The 26,080-nt window shown below is 49.5% G+C and overlaps 4 protein-coding genes across 4 annotated transcripts; 2 read left to right on the plus strand and 2 right to left on the minus strand.

Annotated features, from left to right (window-relative positions):
- The first annotated feature begins 680 nt into the window (after window positions 1-680).
- VC83_08339 (uncharacterized protein) lies at window positions 681-5,001 on the plus strand. The gene is made up of 2 exons (XM_024471894.1): window positions 681-2,914; window positions 3,172-5,001. Exons 1-2 carry the CDS (start codon window positions 1,738-1,740, stop codon window positions 4,587-4,589), a joined length of 2,595 nt encoding a protein of 864 aa, XP_024320702.1. The 5' UTR covers window positions 681-1,737; the 3' UTR covers window positions 4,590-5,001.
- Window positions 5,002-10,663: 5,662 nt separating this feature from the next.
- Window positions 10,664-11,050, minus strand: VC83_08340 (uncharacterized protein; the record flags this gene model as incomplete). Its single annotated transcript, XM_024471895.1, has 1 exon — window positions 10,664-11,050. One exon carries the CDS (start codon window positions 11,048-11,050, stop codon window positions 10,664-10,666), a length of 387 nt encoding a protein of 128 aa, XP_024320738.1.
- Window positions 11,051-11,776: 726 nt separating this feature from the next.
- On the minus strand, window positions 11,777-13,393 carry DIM1 (Dimethyladenosine transferase). Its single transcript, XM_024471896.1, has 2 exons — window positions 12,852-13,393; window positions 11,777-12,782 (listed from the first exon to the last, which is right to left on the minus strand). The coding sequence occupies exons 1-2, from the start codon at window positions 13,248-13,250 to the stop codon at window positions 12,009-12,011; spliced, it is 1,173 nt and encodes a 390-aa protein (XP_024320715.1). The 5' UTR covers window positions 13,251-13,393; the 3' UTR covers window positions 11,777-12,008.
- Window positions 13,394-13,525: 132 nt separating this feature from the next.
- Window positions 13,526-17,045, plus strand: VC83_08342 (uncharacterized protein). Its single transcript, XM_024471897.1, has 3 exons — window positions 13,526-13,921; window positions 14,009-16,304; window positions 16,356-17,045. Exons 1-3 carry the CDS (start codon window positions 13,563-13,565, stop codon window positions 16,497-16,499), a joined length of 2,799 nt encoding a protein of 932 aa, XP_024320713.1. The 5' UTR covers window positions 13,526-13,562; the 3' UTR covers window positions 16,500-17,045.
- The last annotated feature ends 9,035 nt before the right edge of the window (window positions 17,046-26,080 follow it).

The raw sequence follows: 26,080 nt of genomic DNA on the forward strand, positions 1-26,080 counted from the left end.
CTCGGCGTCGTCCTGTCACTGCCATGCACGCACTACCCAGTCAGCGTTAGTTCGCGCCGTTGTCCCTGTGTCGTTCCTGGTTGTTCGTGTTGTGCGTCCGCGATTGCGCCGGCAGGCCTTCACCTCACCTCTCGCGCCTTGTGTCCCTCTCTCCTCTCACCCCGTCCCTTTCGTGTCTCTCACCAAGATCCTTTCGTGTCTCTCACCAGCGAACTTCTAGATGCGCGGCGATCGTCCCCTTTTGCTGGTTGTCTCGCTGGCTTTTCCGCGGTTAAGGGGGGGGAAGTGCTGTGGAGGCGTTGAGGCTTGTAGAGGGGAGGTAGAGGAGTTGGGGATGCGTGTACTGTTGTGAGCGTGCATGTACCTTTTGTGAGGCACGACGGTCAAGAGAAAAGGGAGGAGGGAGGGGAAAGGGAGGAATTGGTGGAATTGGTGGAATTGGTGGAATTGGTGGAATTGGTGGAATTGGTGGAATTGGTGGAATTGGTGGAATTGGTGGAATGATGTGGGAGTACGGTGAGAGGGTACATGCAGGACATAGATGGTACAAATGACACTATATGCGGTACTTGTAAGACAAAGAAGACAAAGAAGACAAAGAAGACAAAGAAGACAAAGAAGACAAAGAAGACAAAGAAGACAAAGAAGACAAAGAAGACAAAGAAGACAAAGAAGACAAAGAAGACATGGAAGAAGAGGGCGAAAACAGTGAGTTAATAACAGGGCGAGACATTTCTTTTTGGTTGGGCTGGCCCAGGTACGAGTGGGCCGGTGGCGGGTTGGTGTGAGTGACTGCATGTATTTTTTATATAATAGGTACCAGTACATCACCTGCGGTTGGGTGCAGACTCAGGTACTACTAAGTTAAAGGTACTACTAAGTTAAAGTTACTTCTCGTATACTCGGTACTTCGACACACGTACAATTTACTACTGCATAATAAGTACTGCGTACCGTCTATACCAATACCAGCTTCGGTCGTCGCCTTCTCCTTCAGGCCAACTTCGTCACTCCTCCACCACCAACAACAACCAATTCACCAACCATACAATAATTAATCCACACGACCACAGCTATCACGACTACAAACTTCTTCTTCTTCTTCATCATCATCATCAACAACAACAACAACCTCGTCGTCGACCCCTCATCGTCGACCCATCATCAACCATCGACAGCGACCATCATCGACCGACCACCTGCGACACGAGACACCACCCGCTTGTTGACCTACTGCCCTACCAAAAACTACATAAAAAACTATACTACTACACACTACGGAGGAGAAGACCATCTGGCAGGTGCTACGTCAACCCTTTTCGCGCGTAACACCAAAACAATACAATACAATCCCCACAGAACCGGGCAGAACGCACAATATCAATCATCACGAACACCTTTCAACTGCCGACTTCAATCCAACCAAAAACGAATCCACTGACCACAAGTTGTCTCCCTCTCGTGTCGTCCGTTTCAGGCTGGAATCCACGCAAAAGCTGGTCCCGTTATAGATAACAAAAAGTTGATCAACTTTGCTCCTCAGATGGACGGCGAGCATTGGGGATCATCACCCGAGGAGACCCAGAAGAGGCGTGAGTTGTTATAGGAGAGGTAATCGATACCACACACACCGGCCCGTTCGGCTTGTAATTGCCACCGTCGCCGGGTCGAGACCGGAAGACGGCACGTCGAACACACACCACCACCACGCTGGCTGAGCCAAGTGAGGAGGACAGAATGGAGGATAAGCCGCTGAGGAATCCGAGCCAGGTGCCGGAGATGACACAGGCTACCCCGTCGAGCATGGCTTCGAAATCGGCCAATCCGTTGACGACGACGACATCACCCACACAGACACGGAAAACCTCGCACTCCCCAGCACCAGGCACGAAGAAACTCATCAACTCACAACCACCATCGAATACAGCATCACCGAAACCCTCTCGCGAACCGTCACCAGCGAGGCCGACAGTGAGATCCGCGACGGTTAGGACAGGAAATGGCCGGAGGAAGAGCAGCCAGGAACCGAGCCCGTCACGGTCGGCTAGTGCTACGGCTGCGAATATGCCATCGAGCGCGGCGGTGCAAAGGGCGCTGTCAACGGCGAATACACCTCTTCTGAAACCCTTATCAGACACCGCCATCGTGGCACCGCAACCACAGAAGATCACCGTCCCGACAGAACTCAAAGACGCTCCGCGATGGCCGATATCACCACGACTGAAGTCGCCGCCGCCAATCAACAGACCGACAGGCATGGCGAGGAAGACTGACCAGGAACTGCCACCGATCAGCACGCTGCGGTTCCAGACGTCGAATGAGAGCGCACAGTCGGCGAATACGGACACGGATTATGACGAGTCCTTAGCCATGTCTGGCATCCGCAGCCCGGGTCGCGGAGTCAGCACGAGCGCGACAACATTGGAGACTGTGCCGGAGAGCAGCCAGCCCGGCAGTCCTGGGATTAGGATGGGGCTGGAGCGCTCGCAGGAATGGAAGCAAGGAGGCTTGCCAGAAGAGCAGATCGCGATTGATAAGGCGTTTACTAAGAATATGAAGTCGTCACCCGCGGCTGCGACGACTGACAGCGGAAGCGAGAGCGGCGAGAAGAAGGGCGGGATAAAGCTGAGGCCCACAACAGGCGCGAATACCACACCGCGGCCGAATGCTGCGCAGTTGGCCAAGCAGGCTAGTTCCAGCGCTCTGGGAGGTAAAAAAGCAGCAGAAGCCTCTGCGACGAATAACATGACGGTAGAGACCGAGACGGTCAGCTCGATTCCCCAGGTTGCTGTCGGTGGAGGGACAGGCACCGTCAACGGCAGTCTGCGCACGAAGCCCAGCTCCGAGACCATCCGCCCCAAGAAGGAGAAGCGGAAGACGACGCGCAAACCCCAATCCGTCCAGAACGGCGTTGGTGAGACTCCCGATTCCTCAAGTCATCACCGATCCCCCAAGCCGCCGCGCTTACACCACCACCCTTCTCTCCGTTCCATTTCTACGATAGCAAGTGCGCACACCCCCCCAAGTGAAAGTTCACGCCCCGCCACGGCCCTAGGCCACCACCTCCCCCCTCCTCCTCCAGCCCCCCACTAACCCCGGGACTGTCCTCCGACTTCCGCATCCCCAGCCTCCTCACCATGGGCAGAAGACTAACGAACCCGCCCCGCGCAGCATCCTCAAAAGCAGATATCTTCGAAGCCAAAATCGCCTCCGCAGTCGACGAAGCAAACTCCTCCGACTCCGAAGAAACATTCGTCTACGAATCAAACCCCCCCGACCACGAACGCCCGCGCCGCTTCCACTCCCGCAGCCCCAGCACCACATCCATGGCCTCGCAATCGCAAGCTGATCTCCGCCCCGGCCCGCCGAGCCGCCTCGCGAATACACTAGATGGCTCGAATGGCCACAGCGTCGCGATGAAGAAGAGCATGAAATTCGCCTCTTCTTTCGCTCCACTCCCGCCTACCTCCGACGCCGCTACAGATGACGACGCGGCCCAGCGTGCGCTCGGCACAGGGCGTGGAACGATCCGTCATCATCATATTGGCCGCTGGGGGAGGAATAATAATACCAGTTCCCACGGCTCACTTTTTGATGCCGAGTCACCCTTTCCTCACGCCACTAAGCCGTCGAAATTCGGTAACTCGGCGTCCATGCGCCAATCCTCCCGCCCGACGAGCCCGCGCGTTGGCGCTAATGGGAGGGGGGTGAATGGGAATGGCACGGTGCGGAAGGGTGGATTCGCGCATGCATACGATATTGATGATGGTGCGGGGGCGGATGATGAACGAACACCCCTCATCGGGTCAGGGACACGGTCTACGCGCTCGCGACACCGCAGGAATCCACCCACGTCTTCTCAACAACGGCAGCGCAATTCTCGCTCCCCGTTCGGGGCATGTCTCATCCTCGGCGTAATGGCCGTCCTCGTCTTCTCCGGCGCCCTAGCGCTCCTTCTCGGCACCGCGCAGCCGCTCGGCGGGGTAAGGATCGCGGCGCTGAGGGATGTATTGGCGAGTAAAACGGAGCTGTTGCTTGATGTCGATGTTGTAGCTAGGAATCCGAATGTTTTCGCTGTGGGGGTGGATAAGCTGGATATTAGTGTTTATGCGAAGAGTCGGTATGCTGGAGATGAGGCGATGTATGCCCGAGCTGCTGGGGATGGAGCCGCGCTCAGATATGGGGCACGTGGCACTAGTGAAGAAGGGGGCGAGGTGGTGCACACCCGCGACTATTCGCCGTGGGATCCGTATCCGCCTCCTCCATCTGATACGCCGCTCCTATTACTTGGGCGGCTTACGAGTACGGATACTGCGCTCTCTTTTCCGGCGTCGCCGTTTAGGCACTCGGCGTCCTTGTCTACTGCTGCCCTCCGCCTACCCGATCCTGGAAATTCCACAGAGGGACGCGCAAAGTGGGAGCACATACTTAAGGGGGGACATAACTGGGAACTTATCCTGCAAGGTGTGGTTGAGTACCGGATTGGGTGGTTCGGAGGGTCGGGGGCGGGGAGGAAGAAGGTAGTTCCTATTGGGGGGGGTGTGGAAGTTGGAGGGGGGGGGGAAGACGGCGTGGTTTTTCTGCGGTGAAGGGGGATGGCGCTGATGTGGATGGCGCTGGTGCGCTTCACATATATATACTTACTACTACTACTCTTTTCTTTTGTTTCTCGACCAAACCAACGACGACGAAAAACGACTTTGATGACGGGGGACGGACAAACAACGACCCCCTTGGGCATTTTTTAGATTGGGAGCGGAGTGGCGCGGGTGGGGACTCTTTTTTTTTATTGATTGATGGGATTTAGTGTTTTGTTGTTTTTCTAGTCGGGGTGATGGGGGGTTTGGAGCTTGTTTTGTTTGTTTTTGATGAGTGTGAGGATGGGGGTTGTTGGGGGGATGATATTATTAAACTACTTTTTTTTCCTTGCGTCATGGTGTGGTTGAGGAGAAAGCAGGGCGATACTGCGAGTTGTAGTTGGCGGGAGAGGTTGAGGGTAGGGTATTAAAAGGGGGTGGATGGTGAGGGGATGGGGGAAAAGTAAATGGGGTAATAGGGGGGTAGGAAAGTGGGATATGTTTGAGAACAACAATTCCTACCTACCTAACGTACAGTTACTGTAATACGGATGGAATGGATGTAATATTCATGGATTCTTCACCCTTTGACAAGATGTTGATGTTGCCCATGTTGTGTGTTGAGCTTGTGCGGGTGTGCGGGTGTGCGGGTTGAATGTTTATAACTCCCATGTACGAACACCGCGTTATACTCTTATCATTTTAGCGGATGGTAGGGGCCGAACGCTGCAAGTTTTAGTGAAACAATTTACCCGTACGAACCAAAACAAAAGCTAGCAGCTGCACACAAAATCCTCCGTTTTTAATTAAGGTATTATGCAAAAGGCTTAAGTTATCTAAGTGGTGGTAGCTTAGTTTACCCATTTACAGATGTTTTGCTTACTTTGCTTTCCGGTCGTCCATCATCCTCAGAATTTGGTCCGCAAGAATCAAAAAAAATGGCTACAACTCCATGACATGAAGCAAAAACATATCATTCGCAGCAGTTGTGGGATCACCCGAAACCATGAGTTACAACCTCCTGGCGAACGAGGCATCACATAAGGATTCGGAGAACGACCCTGCCGATCGCACTCCTTCGATACATCGTTTAAACCACTATAAGATCTTGTTTTTCTTATGCTCTTCGTCTGGGTGGGAAGTTTTAGCACTTGGGCATGGTTACAATATACTAAACAAGCAGATCAAGAATCTAAACGTTCTCCCTTTCTGCCTGGTAAGTCGCTCTAGCTTTAGATTGGGTTATCTGACGCTGGTTTTTAAGTACCTCGGAGAGGTGCAACTTTCCAGTCGGATCCGAGCTTCCAGTTTACAAACGTCGATCAAGGGAATTCGTCTTGGGGGTCCTTATTTCCGAGTCCGTTCACGCTCTATTTTTGCCTTTTATATATGTCTAATTCATATACCAGCTGGTAGTGGCATGGTTACAACTGCGCAGCCCGAAAGATATAATTTGTCGCCAAGTTTCCCTGATCATCATAAAAACTCCACCTCCACGAAGGGCGAAGTGTACTCCATGTCTATGTATCACCAACTACATTGCCTCGGAAGCTCTATCAGTTTTGCACTACTACGACGTATCTGACTTTGTTCTACAGGCATCGATTAGGCAGCACTTCGGCTCGATAACTGGAATATTTAACAAGGAAGGCGACAAATCAACAGCCAGTGGGCGCGTTTTTCGTCCTGAATCGCATCTCGACCACTGTTTTGACTATTTGAGACAGGTATAGCATTCAAACCTTGCCATCATTCATTCGATAGCTAACTCTCTGGAACAAAAGGCAATTATGTGTGCCTGGGGATTTAGCACTCGAGTCATCAGTGGTGCCTAACGAGTTTGAATTTAATGGTTGGGGAACATCACACCAATGCGCAGATTGGCGTGTGATGTCGGACACTGCAACTGCTCATAGATATATGTACGATCCATATGAAGAAATGTGAATAGCGCATACTGGTTCAGCCCCAACTGCTGGTGGTGGTGTTCCCTCGAATGCGGTGGTAAACAGATGGGGCGAAAATTTAAGGTTGTGACCCAAGTACGATTAAAGGGTTTAACATATCCTTAGTATTCGCCGATTCTCTTACAAACCTGTTCCGTCAAATCAGATACAGTCTGCGAATTCGCACACACGGTGCCTCTTAATGCACCTCCGCACTCCTAAACCCCCTCACTGCCATACCCCACAAATCATTCTTGCTACGGAATACTTACCCGTTAGAGTATTTATAAATGAAAATGGCTCCGTTCATGACTGCAGGTGGTCACCTACTTGGCTTTTGACCCCTCATAAATGATATTCTTATGCATAAAAAGTCAGCACTAGCTTGGAAACTCGAAGCAATGATGTCCGTCAGCAAAGCAATACAGTATTTGGTACGGCTAAATACGACTGATTCAGGCTACAGGACATTTACGAACTCAAGATCAGCTCTTATGGACAGAACCAGCCACATCGGCAATGAACTCTAGGGTATAAATATCAACTTAATCTTCTGTGTTTAAGAATCACAACGCAACCAACAGAGAACACTTCGTACACCAGCTCAACCTAAAAGTTCAGTTCTATAACTCAGATAGCATGCCTTGATCACCGTCGTGAGCCTTATGGCTGTTACAAATGCTGCTCCCGATGCACTTGTCAGGAAGGCTCTTGATTCTGCTGTTATGCAATATCCGGGGGATCTCAGCATGGACTTGATCAAACGCTCCCAAGCTGCAGCTCGATGCAACGTTGCCTGCCCTTGCAACTGGTGCGGCATCACCATTTGCCGCCAATTCAACTGCTAGAGCTTAGTGTACTGTTGGACGACGCCATAAGAGCACCGTGTTAACTATTAAAGTGTAGACAAAACCTTGAAATGAGGAAGCTAGATTTATGCTGCTGAATTTCAGATTGTTTGGGGCCATGCTTGTCGAGCAGTTGTAGTACGGCTCATAACACTCATTATAATGCAGTTCTAGAGAAAGCTTAAGATAAATCAAAGTTTATTTCCAGGCTAAATATATTGTCAACAATCTCAGACGTGGATGTTTGTGATATAACATATACCTGGCCCGCTGAGCATAACGTAAATTAATCGCTGTTGTTCCTTTGATATTATAGAGATTATTTACATGTTGGGTTTAATATAGCCTGGATAGAGACTGAAATTATTATCTTGTCCGTATACGATGAGTGCAATAGGCTTCATTATACTAATTCCCTCACGTGTGCATTGTCAGCATTAAGACATCGCATCATCTGCTCTATTAGGACATCTTCCCAGCTTAGAACACTACCTTTGCCGATATGACAGAGGTCAGAATGGGATTTGGTCAACGCAAATGATAACTAATTAATCCACCATTTTACAAATGTGCGAGGTTATTTGAGGGGAATTATAAAAATTATTATTCTCCTATTGACAGATGTGACAAGAACAGCCACGAACATTAGATACTGCATATCTATAAGGCTACAATGAGCTAACATATTTGACACTCTTTGCCTTGGTCCCTAGATCAAAGCACAAGCTGGCCTTGTTATCGCCAAACTCTGTAACCGCTGAGATTTCATCTTGACAGTCCGGATCGCTGTAAAATTTCACCTGGGCGTCACAAAAGTTCGGGCCGAAGATCTGAGCAGATGTCATGACTTTTGGTGCAGCAACACAGGCTCCCGTAGTGACAGGGCCAGTAATAATGGTGCCACCCACGCACTCAAGGTCGGTATATCCGAAGAATTGGCGTGTATCGCACTGCTCAACATGTTGTCCTGGATGAGCGAGTACGACCGCAGCCAACACCACGAGCTTTAATATCTATATAGTTGTTAAAAACAAATCAAACTCTATCTTACAATGGAAGTAATCTTACTGTAGATTGTATTTTTAGCTGATAAAAGTATGTAGAACGAGATAAGTGGTGATTCTGTGTACTGGGTTTGAAAGTGAAGGTTGAAATTATCGACCAGATCAAGCCTTATATATAGCCAATCTTTTCAACCTGTCTTCTCATGATTACCCGCATTCAAACATCAATGTTCATACAGTGAAGATATGCCGTGCTTACTCTTCTCTTATAAATCTTGCCGTAAGGTAGTATGCAAGCAATTTCCGGCGCAGCACTACATCGTATTTCGTATTGGTGCCGTTTTAACCGCAGACTGTATCATTTAAAGCACACCCTAACTGCCGTATCTCCTCTCTCCACATTTAAAGCAGTCGACCCTTGTCATGTCATACAACCCCATGTAACGACCTTAATGTTACGGCTTTCAGTGGAACTATCTACCGAGTAAGTATTCGTGTGGTAAACGGCAAAACTAATACTGAAACACTGACAGCAGCAGACTCTTCCGAAAGTGTGTGTTGGAAAGGAAGGACGGAAAGTGCGGATAGAGGAGCGAGGGGCTGTAACTACTTGTAGTTCTAAGGTCGAGGTAAATAATACGCTATGAAATAAACATATTAATCCGGCACGGCGTAGTGTTTAATAAAATACTCGTTAATCTCCCCTGTGCCATGCTAGCCCCTAAATTTGCTGACTTTTCTCGCCGCAACCGCTGCCTCTAGGCCAGCTGTCACCTGAGATAGACGCTCCTCGGCACCAGCGGACCTGTGTGGTCCCTCACCAGCCAGACCGGCTGTGGAAGATCGACATCTCGCCGTCGAGAAGCAATTGGACAATCTCCAAATGCCCTAACTTCATTGATATCTGCATGACCCTTCCGCAGTGGAAGTGAATTGGTGTTATCAAGTTGAGACCGTCGTATGGCTGATTATGGTACACGTGGTAGCAAGTTTTGGGATCCGCACCGTTTGCAAGCAGACGCTGGACCAGACCTACGTTGCCAGCCCTGGCTCAGGAACCCGATCTCCATCCTGCGCGAACTCGATTCGCACCAATGGTTGATGTTCATCCTGGGATTCATATCGTGACAAGAGGGGGTATGAAGTCTCCCTGTTGGAGTGGTGGTGCCACTCCGAGAGTACATTGGTGAAAAAAAGGACTTGGGGGAGGAGGCCGATCTGATTCTTCGAAGTCACAGCGGACGCCGTTCACAAGTAGGATATTGACGATTGCTGTGTCCTGCTGATCCACAGCTAGACAAAGGCTTCTGGTCATTGAGACGCGGTTTGTTTTCGGATTCCCACGAGTTCCCGGTTCCTTCGCCTCACTGCCTTTATGAGGGCAGTCCCTGTGTCTGAAGGACTTTTCTCTAGGCAGTATCTTCATTTCCATCCCTAACCCTATCGATAGGATTCCAGTGTGTGAAACCGAAGAATTCCATTTTCTCGTATATAATACCTTTAGATTGTCGTCGCACTGCTGGGGGGTTGATTTTGTCGGGTTCAACTCTGAAGACCGTTGTGGCATTGATAGGTTTAAAGGGAGGCGTATATTTCCGCTCGAGTAGCTCATTCCAATCCACACCGTGGAAGAACTCGTGAGCTTTTACCTCGGAAGATCCGTTTGCCCCCAGGCGTTTTTCGGTTCTTTGTGGAGAACCCTGACTAGAAAGTCCCTGGCAGGTGGCGAAAGTCTGTCAGGGAGCTGTGGTAGGGGTTCACTGGTAATTCTACGTCGTCTCTCATCGGCCTCTTTGTGGTAGAAAGGGGGTAATCAGGTCAATATCTCATAGAGAATAACCCCTAAACTCCACCAATCCACCTTTCGGGAAGTCTCTTGGCCGAGAACGACCTCGGGGGCTGGATACTCAGGTGTGCCGGGTATGATGTGATCCCTATCCTTCAGCTCCAGTCCGAAAAGGTCGGGACTGCATAGACTGACATGGCCATAGGAGTCTAGAAGGATATTCTCCGGCTTCAGAGACGCGAGAATAATACCTTTGTCGTGCAGATATTCCAGCACACAGACTAGCTCAGCAGCATAAAATCTCGCAATGTCAACCTCAAAACGTCGCTCTCTTTGGAGGTGAGAAAAAAGGTGTCCGCCATTAGCCAGTCCTGAAAGAGGCTCAGCCCCTTAGACGACTTGAAAGCAAATTTGAGCGGTGCGATAAAGGGATGTTCAACCCGGGAGTAAAGGATGTATGTCAGGTCTAGTCCAGGAACTTCTTTGTCTATGGGGATGGTCTTCATGGCGTAGCATCGATTCGTGTCTTCCTTTTTGACATGGACAAGATCGCCAGTATTAACTTCTTCCAGTCCTCGAAGGGGAGTATCTCTTTCTCGACATAGGAAACCTCGAGTAGCACTTTTCCAGTCCCATGTTGGACATCGACCGACTTCGCACCCAGAGTGTGGGGTTCCAGAAATGGATTCAACTTGATCGACCCAATGAGTACGACTTGATGTCCCTCCGAAGCATCCGATCTCCTGACGAACAAGTGGACAATAAGCTCAGAGAGGCAGAGAGTCAAACTTGATTGGAGTGTCATTACCCATCCAATGAACGCTTCCATGCCCTCCCCAACATATGGACTCAATGGATATTTGGAACTTTTCATATTCCAAGACAGCATAAGGGAGCCATCGTTTCCGCATATCTGGATCAGCAAACCCTACTGAACTAGACCCTTCGTCCAGATGTGGTAGGCTCAGATTAATAGCTTGGAAGAGTATAACAGAATTCGTGTTCCGTGCGGACTGGACTGCTGCAAGGGAATGATTTCAGAAGGAGCTACAATAATTAGTGGGTACAGGCGCTTTCATAGTCAGAGGGCACATTCAAGCGTACCTTCATCTTCCAATAGACGACGAGTCAGCTTGGGAGCTGCCCACCAGCTCTTACTGCTCGTGCCCTCTCCAGGATCGACAGGGTCCTTGTCTAATGACATCGTTGGTGGTTCTAGTTAAGCTTATTTAATAGGAAGTTACACATGTGGGGCGTGTTCAACGTCAGGTACGTGCGTACAGAGTGGGTCATTTATGGACCAATAGCCAATTAGAGCTTTGGGCATAAATGTATAAGATTGTGCTCACAATATGAGAACTTGGACATAAGCCGGTTTTCAAGATAGTTAAATGGTAAAAGTATGGTCATATAGCTGATGCTGGTTATGGCTATTAGTTTAAATGTAGCCTGATCTTCTAGATCAATTTAAATTAGTATTCTTGATAGTTGCGACACCAAGATGGATTATAATAGTATCAGTAAAACCTAAAAGCGTCATAGAAGAAGGTCAGACACAGTACTCAGCCAGTTACTCTCATAAATCTATAATCTTATGATGGATCATTCATAAGGATCCTCAACTGTACCATCTCCTAACCTATAGGGAAAATAACGAATGCGCTGGGAATAAATGGTGCCTACTTGATCGTTTGCTTTTGGCTGTAAAAAACGGTTTATTCCGTTTTTTTTCTATATACCCCTAGCAATAGAGTCATGTCTTGTGCACGCATCACATACAATATACCTCCTAACGCCCGCTAACCCCACCAACGCTCCATTTAAACACCTCTCACGTCAAAGTAACTCTACGCGAAATGGAGTCCCTCAGCATTGAACCCAGCGAGCAAGCGGAGAAAGTCGTTCTCATCGCACTTCGCAGCGCGGCGATCCGCGAGTTCTGTCTCTTCGAGGACCCGCATGATCTTTGACCGGACGAGAGCCGCAACGCGGGTCTTGGGACGTTTGGACTTGGTTTTTTGTGGCGTAGCGGCAGATTTAGCGGCTAGTTCCTTGAAGAAGGAGGGCGTGTCGTCGTCTTCTCCTGCGTCGTCTGCCCCCCCATCGATGTCGCCGTCACCATCGACATCCATAATCCCATCCCACTCCTCTTGTGCTGGCCCGCTGTCTCCAATATCCATCTCCTCATCCTCACCATCCACGACGCCCTCCTCAAGCGGAACGTCATTCATAGCACACCAAACTCGATAATTCCTCTCCACCAGAGCCAGAACCTCCTTCCCACTCCAACTCGCTCTCATAAGGCGATTCTTCCTCACAAAGCATACCCTGAGCATTCCATCCCACTCCTCCCAGCTGACGCCTGGACGATCGCTGCCAGTCTTCGGTTCGATGCGCACCACAGACGATTCGACTTGTGGCGGGGGCTTGAAGTTGTTTTTCCCGACCTTCATGATGTGCGTTATGCGTGCCCAAAACTGGGCGTTCACGCTGAGGCGACAGTATAGGGCATCGCCGGGGCGGGCGGTCAGGCGGAGCGCGAATTCGCGCTGAAACATGAGAATCGAGGTTCGCGGCGGGTTGGGGAGGGAGAGAAGTTTGAAAACTAGCGGGGAAGAAATCTAGGGTATTTGTTAGCATGAGGGGTTCGACGAGGACGGAAGGGGAGGAAGGAGCAGATGGCGACGAACCTGATATGGTGTATTGGAAATGCAGACGTCGAACGGGGGGAGCTCAGTTTTAATCACATCCCCTAGTAGAACATCTAGGCGTTTCTGCATCGGGGTGCCCTGAACACGCTTCGTCACTTCGGCGGCCATGCGGGGATCGAGTTCCACTGCAATGACTTTGCGCGCCTTCTCAAGGATGCGGACTGTCAAGTTTCCTGTACCCGGGCCGACTTCAAGAACAACATCTGAGGGTTTCAAGTCGGCTTTCTGGACAATCGCTTCCGCTACACCGGGGTTCTTCAGGATATGTTGTCCGACGTTGGTGTTGAATTTGAAGACATTATTCGTTTGCTTTGCCGCTTTTTCGTATGGTGAGCTTGTCGCGGCGCTATTGCGCTTGCCACCCTTGAGTTTGCCCATTTCGCTCTAATGTGAGAGGAGAAAGGACGGAGTTCGGATTGCGGATTGTTTTAGAAACGAGAGTGCTCGCGACACTGCTGGAGAAAGAGGGTGAGGTTTCGTTTTGCGACATAAAAAATCGCGGATTTCTTTGGTGGTGGTTGTGACTTTTTGTTGTTATCTTAGTGTGTGGGGCTTATCGCAACTAGCTAAATAATTAAGGTGTGGTCATGTGATTCAACCTGGTCTTTTCTGGCTTCGCCTTGAAATTCAACGCCACGATATTAGATTTTACATTTCGAAACACAAGAGTCCTAAGAGGCAGTCGCAAAGATGTCCGGACGTCGCGACTTTCTCAACCAACCGGCCCCAGAGAACTACGTCGCTGGTCTCGGTCGTGGTGCCACTGGATTTACTACTCGCTCAGATCTTGGGCCAGCGCGCGAGGGCCCGAGTGAGGATCAGATCAAAGAGGCGCTCGCAAAGCGCGCGGCACAGCTCGGCGCAGCTGCCCCGTCAGCATACGGAGTTACTGAGAAAAAAGAAGAGGAAGACGACGACGAGCGCTTCCAGGATCCCGAGAACGAGGTCGGACTATTCGCTGGAGGGACGTATGATAGAGAGGACGATGAGGCAGACAGGATATACCAAGATGTAGAAGAGAAGATGGATAGGCGGCGGAAGATACGCAGGTTTGTCCCCCACCCCCCCTCCCTCACCCCAACCCTGCATAGCAGATGGTTTATCAAAGATGAACAGAATACCGACCAGGCCTACAGGGAAGCACGCGAGAAAGCCGAGCGCGAAGAATATGAGCGTAACAATCCGAAGATCCAACAGCAGTTTGCGGACCTCAAGCGCGCACTTGGTACCGTTACCGATGAGGACTGGGCGAACCTACCAGAGGTGGGCGATCTGACGGGCAAGAACCGCAGGAGCAAGCAAGCTCTGAGGAACAAGTTCTATGCCGTGCCGGATAGTGTATTAGCAGCCGCTGGGACCACGGGGCAAATGGGAACAACAATTATGGAAGACGGGATGGCATCGACGACAGAGCAAGGGGACGGAACCATGACAAATTTTGCGGATATCGGAGCAGCTAGAGATAAGGTCCTGCAGGTTCGATTGGACCAGGCTTCAGCGAGCAGTGGTGGAGATTCTGTGGCGGGAAGCGCTACAAATATCGATCCTAAGGGTTATCTTACCAGTCTGGCAAAATCACAAATTGGCGAAGGCGATGCGCAAGTGGGCGACATCAAGCGCGCACGAGTGCTGCTGGAATCTGTCATTCGAACGAACCCGAAGCACGCTCCTGGCTGGATTGCGGCGGCGCGTCTGGAAGAACTTGCGGGCAAGATGGTTGCAGCAAGGAATGTCATCGCGCGGGGCTGCGAGCACTGTCCGAAGAGCGAAGATGTGTGGGTGGAAAATATCCGACTCAACGACAACCACAATGCGAAGATTATTGCGGCAAACGCGATCAAGAATAACGATCACTCCATAACCCTTTGGATTGAAGCTATGAACCTTGAGGCAGAACCGAGGGCTAAGAAGAGGGTAATTCGCCACGCCTTAGATCACATCCCACAATCTGTTTTGCTATGGAAAGAGGCCGTCAATCTGGAAGAAGACCCAAACGATGCCAAGCTCTTGTTAGCCAAGGCAACAGAGATCATCCCGCTATCTGTGGAATTATGGCTTGCACTGGCTAGACTCGAAACCGCTGAAAATGCGCAAAAGGTTCTCAACAAGGCTCGCAAAGCTGTCCCAACATCTCATGAAATTTGGATTGCTGCGGCAAGGCTTCAGGAACAACAAGAAGTGGCAAGTGGCGTTCCGAGCAAGATCAATGTCATGAAGCGTGCCGTCCAGGCTCTTGCAAAGGAGTCAGCCATGCTTAAGAGAGAAGACTGGATCACCGAAGCCGAGAAGTGTGAAGACGAAGGTGCAGTTCTGACCTGCGGCAACATCATCAGAGAAATTCTGGGGTGGGGCCTTGATGAGGACGATGACCGCAAGGACATCTGGATGGATGATGCCAAGTCTAGTATTGGGCGAGGGAAATACGAAACGGCAAGAGCTATCTATGCCTACGCACTCCGCGTATTTGTCAACAGCAAGACCCTGTGGCTTGCTGCGGCTGACCTGGAGAAGAATCACGGCACAAGGGAGACATTGTCACAGTTGTTAGAGAAGGCTGTGGAGGCTTGCCCACAGAGCGAGGTTCTGTGGATGATGCTTGCCAAGGAGAAATGGCAGGCTGGGGAGATCCGGGAGGCAAGGATGGTACTCGGCAGAGCCTTCAACCAGAACCCGAACAACGAAGACATCTGGCTTGCTGCTGTCAGGCTCGAAGCCGATAATGGCGAGCCGGACCAGGCGAGGAATCTGCTCAAGGTCGCGAGGCAAGAGGCTCCGACCAACCGTGTTTGGGTGAAGAGCGTTTCTTTCGAGCGCCAGCTTGGCAATGTCGACGCCGCGCTAGACCTTGTCAACGAGGCCCTGCAATTATTCCCTGCCGCTGACAAGCTGTGGATGATGAAGGGACAGATCTACGAAGGCGAAGGCAAACTTCCTCAAGCCCGCGAAGCCTACAGCACAGGAACAAAAGCCTGTCCCCCTTCTGTACCGCTATGGCTGCTCTACTCACGCCTGGAGGAGAAGGCAGGAATGGTCGTCAAGGCCCGCTCTGTACTTGACCGTGCCCGCCTCGCTGTTACCAAGTCGCCAGAGCTGTGGGTGGAATCAATACGCGTCGAAAGACGAGCAAATAATATTAGCCAAGCAAAGGTTCTCATGGCGAAGGCTCTGCAAGAAGTCCCAAAGAGTGGTCTGCTGTGGAGTGAGTCTATTTGGCACTTGGAACCCCGAACGCAGCGCAAGCCTCGCAGTTTGGAAGCTATCAAGAAGGTTGACGACGATCCCATACTCTTCGTGACCGTAGCACGCATCTTCTGGGGTGAGCGCAAGCTGGAGAAGGCGCAGAATTGGTTCGAGAGGGGCATTGCGTTGGACCCCGACTTGGGAGATACTTGGGCGTGGTATTACAAGTTTTTGATGCAGCATGGAACGGATGTAAGTTTGCGAATTAACTCTCTGCAAAGACAGTCGCTAATATTAAATCAGGAGAAACGTGCAGACGTCGAGGCAAAGTGTATTCTTAGCGAGCCTAGGCATGGCGAGATATGGCAGAGCGTTGCGAAGGATCCGAAGAATGCGTCGAAGAAGACAGTAGAGATCCTGAAGGCTGTGGTGACGCGCTTGGAGTGATATGAATAGAGGAGTGTTACAAATAGGTCAAGATATGCATCTTGCAGGCGTTACTGGAAATACAGGTTGATAATGCCAAGGCATAACCTCTTACACGGTCTCATTTTACAATCAAACCATTTTTTTTTCAAAGTGCGAAATCCAACGAGAATATAACGTGGTCGGACACCGAGTCGACCGCGACACCGAGTCGATCACCTTTCCCCACCTTACTACCTACCAACTTCAACACCCGTTTTCTCAACAATAACTAATGGAGGTTCAAACCTAAGAAGGACAATCGTCCTAGCTATCGAGGCTATTCAAACAACTAAAAAACTGACTCTTCGTCCCGCTGCGAAAATATATAACGTGCCGTACGCTACACTTTATAATAGAATGGCTAGCCGAACTTCTTGACCTGAACTTAAGGCCAATTGTCTTAAATTGACTAAACTAGAGGAGGAGGTCATTATTCAATACAGTCAAACCCCTGTTATAACGATGTATTCTGTCCACCATTTCACTATCGTTATAACCAGTATATCGCTGTAACCAAAATAGAATATATTATGTAATCCATGTATCTAATGTCCCCTGAACTAATGATGCCTGCTGAATGCCCCCAACTGCTGATTCCAACCGCTCTAGTGTCTGTAAATAATCAGAAGAAAGAGATTCTTGGCTTTTAGCAAATCCAATCAATATATGAAGCGCTTGTTTAGCATCAGCCATTGAGTGCATAGGCTGTGGAAGCTGATCATCGTCTTCTTCATCACTTCGAGTAGTGGATAAACCTAAATGCTCTTGTAGCACTTCTTGTAGAACCTCATCTTCTCCTACATTCTGCTCATCCTCTCTATCGTTATCTTCGTTAACAGGGTTAAGAAAATTTGCAACTGACATAGCGTCTTGTATATTTCCTGCTTCCATAACCTTTTGATATAGCTCATGAGGCATAATTGGAGTAGGAAGTGAAATAGGCGAAGAGACAAGTGTTGATTTGAGAAAGCAATTGTAGATTGTTGTGTTTGTAATTTTGTTATTCAGCTTCGTAAGATCCAACGGATTGCAAGGTGTAGATTCATTGATGATAGAGGATCTACATTTGAGTCGAAGGATTGTAAGATATATTGTAGCCAATGTCGCCGGTAGTTAGTTTTGCAATTCTGAATAATCCCTTGATCAAGAGGCTGGTAGCGACTTGTACTACTAGCAGGTAGCCAACATATTCGAATATTTGATGGAGGAGGACAAAGCTAAATTGCAGTATAATGGGCAAAGAAGTTGTCCATTGTAAGAAGAACTTGTCGTGTTGTGCCAATATGCTGATAAAAAGCTTGAAGCCACTCTGTCATAATCGTTGTATTTATCCAAGCTTTCTTATTCCACCGCCATTGCCCTCCCATTGTATGAACTGATACAAATCGCAAAGCGCGTGGTGTTTTAGCTTTGCCAATGAACCAGACTGGAAATCGATCTGTGCCAGTTGCATTGACACAAAAGACAAGAGAAATCTGAGACTTGTCAAGAATTGTCATTTCTCTGATATGAGTTTCCACTGGAGCTAGCTGAGCTGTTTGGCCTTGTTCTTTGAGTTTCTGAATGTCTGGATGTAGCCTCGAAGGTGGTAGCAACACCTGAAGCTGTTGCTTTTGTCAATCATCCTCATCATTGCCTTCTGGTCTGTCACCAGTGTAATGGTGGGTGCACCAATATGAGAATCTAGCCACCCAAGGAAGGGATGAATTTACTAAGACAACACACTGTCTTAGGAAACAGAGCCAAAGGTTGTAGCTTAGACTATTCCACAACGCAGCAATCAGGTGTATGATGTGGTGAAGTGGTTTAGACAAGTTGCAACAAATGTTGAGTCTGAGAACTCAGGGGTAAGTCAGAGGTTAGCACCTCACTGACTTTTCAAAAACAGAGAATAACAAGATCAATGCTTGGAAGCTTGGAAAAGACGTAGAAGTATGTGCTAGTCGATTTACTGTATTGTCTGCTTGCCCTTTCTTAAGGAAAGGGCAATCCTATTTATGCCAAAGGAGTGTAGTTCTCTCATTTTCCAAGACTTTCCATGACTTACCAGGCTTGGTAACTGTAGTCGACGTAAGAGAATCCCATAGAACCATCTCTTAGGTTCGTAGCCTATAGGAAGTAAAAGGAGGTCCAAGGTCAGAGTACCCCTATAGTGTAACGCTGACTTCTAAACGATAGAAGACACAGAGGTTCTCTTGCGTAAAGGTTTACTTATCAGAGGAGGCAGGGGATCAGACACAAAGGCTTCAAGTAACACGTTACTAGTATATAACAAATACTGTATTGAGTTGAGCACGAAGCTCCTATCTAAGGAAATACTATCTACTTATATAGTGGCGTCGTGCCTAGTGGACTCTTGGGAACTCACTTGAGTCCTCGGAGTCCTGGACTCTTAGGACTCTTCTCATCATCCTGCGAGTCCATCACATGCCTAGTGGACTCCTGGGAACTCACTCGAGTCCTCGGAGTCCTGGACTCTTAGGACTCTTCTCATCATCCTGCGAGTCCGTCACGTGATACTTTCGGAACTACTATTCCCCGCTGCCCCTCCAGGTACCAGGGCCGGTCTCATGCGACCTCCCTCCTTCCTGTCCTGTAGTTGGCCAGCCTTCTTGTTCCATCGTAACACTCGCTCCCTTCCCCTGGGCATTCGTCTCGAATCCTATAAGTACGTCCATGTCCCCGGGACTCTGCTGCTCCTCAGCGAGTCCTTCAACATGCAACATGCCTACTGACACTGCCCGCAAACTCCAGGAACGCAACGATCTTGTCCGTCGAATAAAGAACCACGGATACGAACTACCCGAAATGGATTCTTGCTCGAACTGCGTGAGGCGAAACATTACTTGCGTGTCGTCTCCAAATGATTCACGGCGGTGCGCCGAGTGCGTTCGTCGCAACTTGAAAGAAAAGTGTGACTGTATGGGTCCTGAGCATCCCGACTGGGTGAAGCTCGAACGGGAGGAGGATCGCCTGGATCGCGAAGAGGAAGAAACCCTTTCGAAGTTACTTCGTCTGCGGAAGCAGAAACGCCTCATCCGAACCCGTGGTAAAGATATGCTCCGGCGAGGTTTGAAAACCCTCGACGAGCTTGATGCGGCAGAGGAGGCCGAACGTGTGGCTGCTGAGAAGCGTGACGCTGTTGAGGCCGAGGAACAGGCAGTTAGCGCTGCCTCCTCGTCTGTGACCGGGACCCCCGCTTCCTCCGATCCACTGGCCTACTCCCCTGCATCTTGGGATCAATGGCTGGCGGATGGCGGCGTCGATATTCCTCCAGCAGTTCTTTGCTGATGTTCCTTGTTGGTTCCCACGAATTATCCGTAGGTTCGTAATTTTCCCATTTTATCAAAAACTCTTCTCGACGCCCTACTAACCTTCTGTCTAGGATCGCTTCGACCTCATATTCGATTATCTCATTCTCGGGTTGGAGTTCAGTGTCGGTCGCAATTGGGGTATTTCCTCTTGCTGGTTCCAGTAGTGAGACATGAAATACCGGGTGTAGTCTAGACTTCCTGGGTAGCTGCAGTCTGTAATTAACTGAGCTGACTTTGTTCAATATTTTGAATGGTCCCAATTTCTTGAAGTCCAACTTTGTGCTTGGTCGTTTCGTTTTGATATGTTTCCGGAGTAGGTATACTTTATCCCCCTCCTTGAAGGCAGGTTCCATACTGCGCTTCTTGTTTGCGTATGCGGCGGATCGTTCATTTAAGAATTGGATGTCCGTCGCAAGTTGTTCGTGGAACGATTTCAGTTGTTCCACCACGATCAGGGCTTGTTCAGCTCGTGATTCATCCGGTCTTGGTTGCCTATATGCTTCTGGCTGGTAGCCATAATTGGCAAAGAACGGTGAGACTTTCGTTGCTTCTGTCATCGCGCTGTTATATGCAAACTGTGCGATGGGTAAGATCTGAACCCAGTTATCCTGTTGATGATTGACATAGCTTCGCAGGTACTGTTCAAGGGTCTGATTTAATCTTTCTGTTTGGCCGTCTGTCTGGGGATGAAAAGCTGTTGATAGCTTATGATTTGTTCCCAGTAGCGCCATCAATGATTTCCAGAATTTCGAAGTAAAGAGCTTGTCTCTATCTGAGATGATTTCTTCTGGCATCCCATGATCGGCTAATATGACTCGAATGAAGGTATATGCGAGCGCCTCGGCGTCGCTAGCTTCTAGATATGGTATAAACTTCCCATATTTCGTGAGTCTTTCCGTGATGACGAGGAGAGAGTCGTATTCTATTCCTGTTAACGGGTCCTTGGAGGGTGGAAGCTTGACGATGAAGTCCAAAGCTATTGATTTCCACGCTCCTTTTGGTACTGGTGTCGACTTGAGTTGTCCGTATGGCAGATGCCTATTGGATTTTGACTTGCTGCAAATGTCGCACTCTCTTACCACTGTCTCTACCTGCTTCCTCATACCTGGGAAGTAGTAGTGTCGAGTGATTCGTTCGAAGGTTCGTGTTACTCCCTGATGACCGTGTGCTGGTAACGAGTGTTGTTCTTGCACCAGCGGGCGTCTCATTTGACTTGGGACATACACTAACCCTTTGTATCGAATCAATCCTTGTTCGTCGATGGCGAAGTCGCCTTCGACTTTGGACAAGACTCGCTTGGCGCATTCGTCTGTTGCGTAAGCTTTCTTGAGTCTTTCCTCGAGTTCTGTATCTTCGATGACTGAGATCGTCGCTAGTAACTCGTTGTACTGTATTCCTGCATCTGTTTTCTTCAGAATTGCTCTAGGTCTTTCTTCCTTTGGGCCGGCGTAGTCGGTCCGTCTGCTGAGAGCGTCTGCTCTTGCATTCTCGGAGCCCTTGCGATAGGTTATCGTGAAGTTGTAGGCTGCGAGGGTTTCTGCCCAGCGGACTTGTCTGCGGTTTAAAACCTTGGTCGTGGTGAAGTATATGAGGTTCTTGTGATCCGTCCATACCTGCACAGGGTAGGTGGGTCCCTCAAGATATACTCGCCACTGTTCAAAGGCAACGACAATAGCCAGTAGCTCCTTGTCGTGGATGTCGTAATTGAGTTCCGCGGGTGACAGTTTCCTAGAGTAGTACGCGATTGGTTTGAACTTACCGTTCTCGTCTGGTTGATTCAGACATGCTCCAATTGCGAAGTCAGAAGAGTCCGTTTCGAGGATGATCTTCTTTGCAGGGTCAAATGTAGCAAGGATAGGTGCTTCCGTGAACTTCGTCTTAAGTTCCTGGAAAGCAGCCTCTGCCTTGTCCGTCCATTTGAATTCGAGATCCTTTCTGGTAAGCTCCGTGAGTGGTTGAGCTACCTTGGAATATCCCGAGATGAATCTCCGGTAGAAGTTGGCGAAGCCTAGGAAGGCTTGCACTTCCTTGACCGTGGTCGGTGTTGGCCATTCCAACACTGCCGTTACTTTTGCTTGGTCCATCTTGATGCCGTGCGTTCCAATAATGTAACCCAAGAATTCGACTTGGTTTTTATGGAACTCGCACTTCTCTGGTTTGAGGAGTAAGCTGTACTCCTTTAGTTTCTTCAGGACGAGTTTGACATGCTTGACATGCTCCTCCTTGGTTGCTGAATACACCAGGACATCGTCTAAGTAGACAATGGTAAAGATGTCTAAGTATTCGTGCAAAGCATCATTCATCAGTCGTTGCATAGATGCGGGTGCGTTTGTTAGCCCAAAGGGCATGACTTGATACTTGAATAGGCCATAGCGGGTGCGGAATGCTGTTTTCCACTCTTCCCCAGCCTTGATTCGGATCAGGTTGTATGCTCCTCGCAGATCTAGCTTACTGAAGATCTTTGCTCCTTGAAATCTATCGTGTAGTTCGTTGATTAACGGCAGGGCATACCTGTCCTTGATTGTGATGTTGTTCAATGCTTGATAGTCCACACATAACCGTAGGGAGCCGTCTTTCTTTGGTACGAAAAGCACCGGACTTCCTGCTGGTGATGTGGATGGTCTGATGAATCCTTTCGCTAGGTTATCATCGACGTACTCCTTAAGTACCTTCAGCTCCTTTTCCGATAGCTGATATATTGGTCCGAACGGTGGACTCTTGTCTTTCTCCAAAGGTATCTCGTGATCCCATGGTTGGTGCTTAGGAAGCGCCTCGTTCTTAGGGCCTTCCTGGAATAATTGCTCGTATTCCTTGTACTCCACCGGTATACTCGTCGGTGAGGATGCCTGGGCTAGGTCATCGAGCTCGGAGGTTGCACATAACTCCTTCCGGCCCTGGGAGGGTTTCTCCCGTTGTCGTGTGTCCGTCCGTTGTTCACACGCGCACTGGCTCATCACAACTTTCTCGTTCCACCAGTCGATCTGGGGGTTGTGTTTCTTGAGCCATGGCACACCAAGGATGCACGCATGGTTGTCCATGTGCACGATGTCAAACTGAATCGTTTCCTTGTGCCCGTGTAGCATGACCATTTCCAATGGGACCGTTTCGTGGGTCACCATTCCTTCATTAGTCGAGATGGGCTCTCCATCTACGACCATTAATGGGTATGGTTCGGTTTTCAATTGCGTCTTGAAACCTTGCGTGTCTGCTACTTTCTTTGTCATAAAGTTGCCCGTCGCTCCTGAGTCAATCATTGCTCGGAGGTGTCGCTGTTGTATCTTAGCGACCACATATAGTTGCATGCCGCCCGTCGTGGCGCATAGCTGGTCTGTACTAGGCCTCTTCGTGTCGCTCGCCGGTGGCCTACCGTCGAGGACTCCTAGTTTTTTGACTCGTCCGAGGAAGGATAGTATTCATCCGCTTCCAATGGTGGTCCTTGGGGAGATCGTTTCCCTCGCTCTTCTGCTTCATCTAGCAGATGTGGGTATTTCTCGTATACCTGTTCGCTTTTGATAGGCAAGTCCCCTTCAGACTGGCTTCGCCTGAGGGCGTGAACTTGCTCTGCGTCTCTGAAGTGTATCCTGGGCGAGGATCGGGGAAACAACTGATTCTGGTGTTTCTTTTTCCAGTGGAGCTTGCAGTCATCTTCGCTGCAATACTCCCAGTAGACATACGCGTGCCAGGGATGATCAGTCTCTGTTGTGTCTGTCGTTGATAGTTCCCGCTGTCCTCTCACCCATGCACTATCTTCCCTCGGAGGCGTGGAGAACGTGTCTAGTTGCTCCATGGCTCTCCTTTCGATGCGTGGAGTGGGTCTCGCATTTTCCCGTCGGAGCATATCTCTGGCTTTCTCGTCGTACTTCTTCAGGGCTTTCCTGCGGTCCTGGTAGTAAAGTTCGACGCTTTTCATATACTTCAGTTTAGCCATATGCTCGACATCCTTCTCCAGTTCTTCCGCTTCTTGGGCTTCCAACTTAGCTACGTCTTGGGACGTGCCAAGCAGCCTGCGGGTATTCGTTAGTTGGTCGTAGTATCTCCAGAGGTCATCCTTGCAGTTGTCCACCTTGCACTTTAACGGAAGTTCCTGTAACAGGTTCCCGTAGAGGTCTTTAAGCATGGGGATTCTCCTCTGGCCATTGGGCTTGTCTCGTTCGGCCCTAATCTTCGCGTGGGCGTGTTTTGCCATGCGTCTTACTACGCTCTTGCACCGTGGACTCATTGGTTCCATAGGTGCGAGTTCATTGAAGGTCTCCTGTTCCGAGACGGTGAACGATTCCGCCTCCGACCCTTCGTCTGAGCTCTCGTCTTCTGGGGTGCTTTCGCCGTTTATTCCCCAGTCCTGTTTGCTCACAAACGTTGCGTTCAACTGTCCTGTCCAGGTGGCATTGAGTTGTTTGCCGACTTTGCGTCCGCCGTTCCCTTTCTTTGGCTGTCTGCAGTCTCGGGCCATGTGGCCTGGCTTGTCGCAGTTAAAACAGAGTCGTTCCTTGAATTGTCTGTCTTTCTTAGGGTCACGGGGTCGTCCAGGTTTGAACGTGGCATCGAGTTCCATTGGGTCCGACCAACGGTTGTCTCGCGGGTGTTGATCCCGTCGTCTGCCCTCGTTTCCCCGGTAGGGGTAACTTTTCTTGGGCTTGTCATAGGTCCGACGTTCCTTCTGGAATTCGTATAGTCGATTGTCGATTCGGACCGTATGTTCGATTAGCGCTACCATGTCTGTTGGTTGTTGTTCCAAATGGGCAAGTTCCATACGTATATGGCTCTTCAGCCCACGTCGGTAGTGGCTGATGAGTGCGCTGGCGTCCCATCCTGTCTGATTGCCGTATCTCTGGAATTCTGTGGAGTATGTGAGGGCGCTGCCAGTCTGCTTAAGTGCAAACAGATGGTCTTCTGCGGTCTTAATCTCATCGATGTCTCCGAACATGCGTCGGATTTCCTTACAGAATCCATTCCAGCTGCCAAACATAGTCTGCGTAGTTGTCATGCTTCCATTGGTACTTTCATATTTGAAATAGTCCTTGAGGAATGGTTCGATCCATCGCAGGGCTTCCCCCCTAAGGTAGGACGCAGTCCACAGGGCATAGCTCTCCTGGGTGGGAAACTTCTCATCATTGAAGTGCTGGTACAGTTCGACCTGTAGCAAAAACACCTCAAGTTCCTTTCGGTTGCCGGAGTAAGTGTCGGGCAACTTGACGCGTAGAGTTTCCTTGAGTTCGTTGACGGTGGGTGCATCGGGCATCTCTTCATTCTCAGGCTTAGACCTCTGAGACGAAGTTGGCGTGGTGGGGGTTTTCCCCTTCGAACTGACGACAGACATGTTGCTTTGTGTGTAAGCCGGTACCTCGTAGAAGTGGTGCTCAAAGTGTAATGCTGACTTCTAAACGATAGAAGACACAGAGGTTCTCTTGCGTAAAGGTTTACTTATCAGAGGAGGCAGGGGATCAGACACAAAGGCTTCAAGTAACACGTTACTAGTATATAACAAATACTGTATTGAGTTGAGCACGAAGCTCCTATCTAAGGAAATACTATCTACTTATATAGTGGCGTCGTGCCTAGTGGACTCTTGGGAACTCACTCGAGTCCTCGGAGTCCTGGACTCTTAGGACTCTTCTCATCATCCTGCGAGTCCGTCACGTGATACTTTCGGAACTACTATTCCCCGCTGCCCCTCCAGGTACCAGGGCCGGTCTCATGCGACCTCCCTCCTTCTTGTCCTGTAGTTGGCCAGCCTTCTTGTTCCGTCGTAACAGTACTATACCTCTAATTTGCTAGCTAGCTCATTCAGAGAATAGTAGGTAAGGCTCTAGCTCTATCAGAGACCAAGTATGATGCCAGAGGGGTTGCGTACCAGATATAGTACCGAGGACCAAACGATTCAACTATACTTGTCCGTTCCTCAACCCAAGTTGGATGACCCTCTCCTACTCGAAGATCTTCTCGAGGAACAATACTTCGGTTAGGGCACGGTTACCGGATTTAGATGCGAATCCTGCAGCTCTCCCATGAGCACATGCTCCCTTTTCAGCGTTTTTGGCATGAATAATATTGTTATCATTTTTGTTGAAGGAGGAGGTTGCTCAGACTGATTGGTTGGGCGTGTGGCTCGCCAGCCAACCGAACCGAGTTGCGGACCACCCACAAATAGTTCTGTAGATAGCTTCACTCAGAATAAAAAATAATACAACACATATTCCAGTGAACTGTTGTTCAACTCAACTTGATGACTTATACTACCGCTGCAAG

Source organism: Pseudogymnoascus destructans (assembly GCF_001641265.1).
Source record: "Pseudogymnoascus destructans isolate 20631-21 unplaced genomic scaffold scaffold_24, whole genome shotgun sequence".
NCBI classification, from domain to species: Eukaryota; Fungi; Ascomycota; class Leotiomycetes; order Thelebolales; family Thelebolaceae; genus Pseudogymnoascus; species Pseudogymnoascus destructans.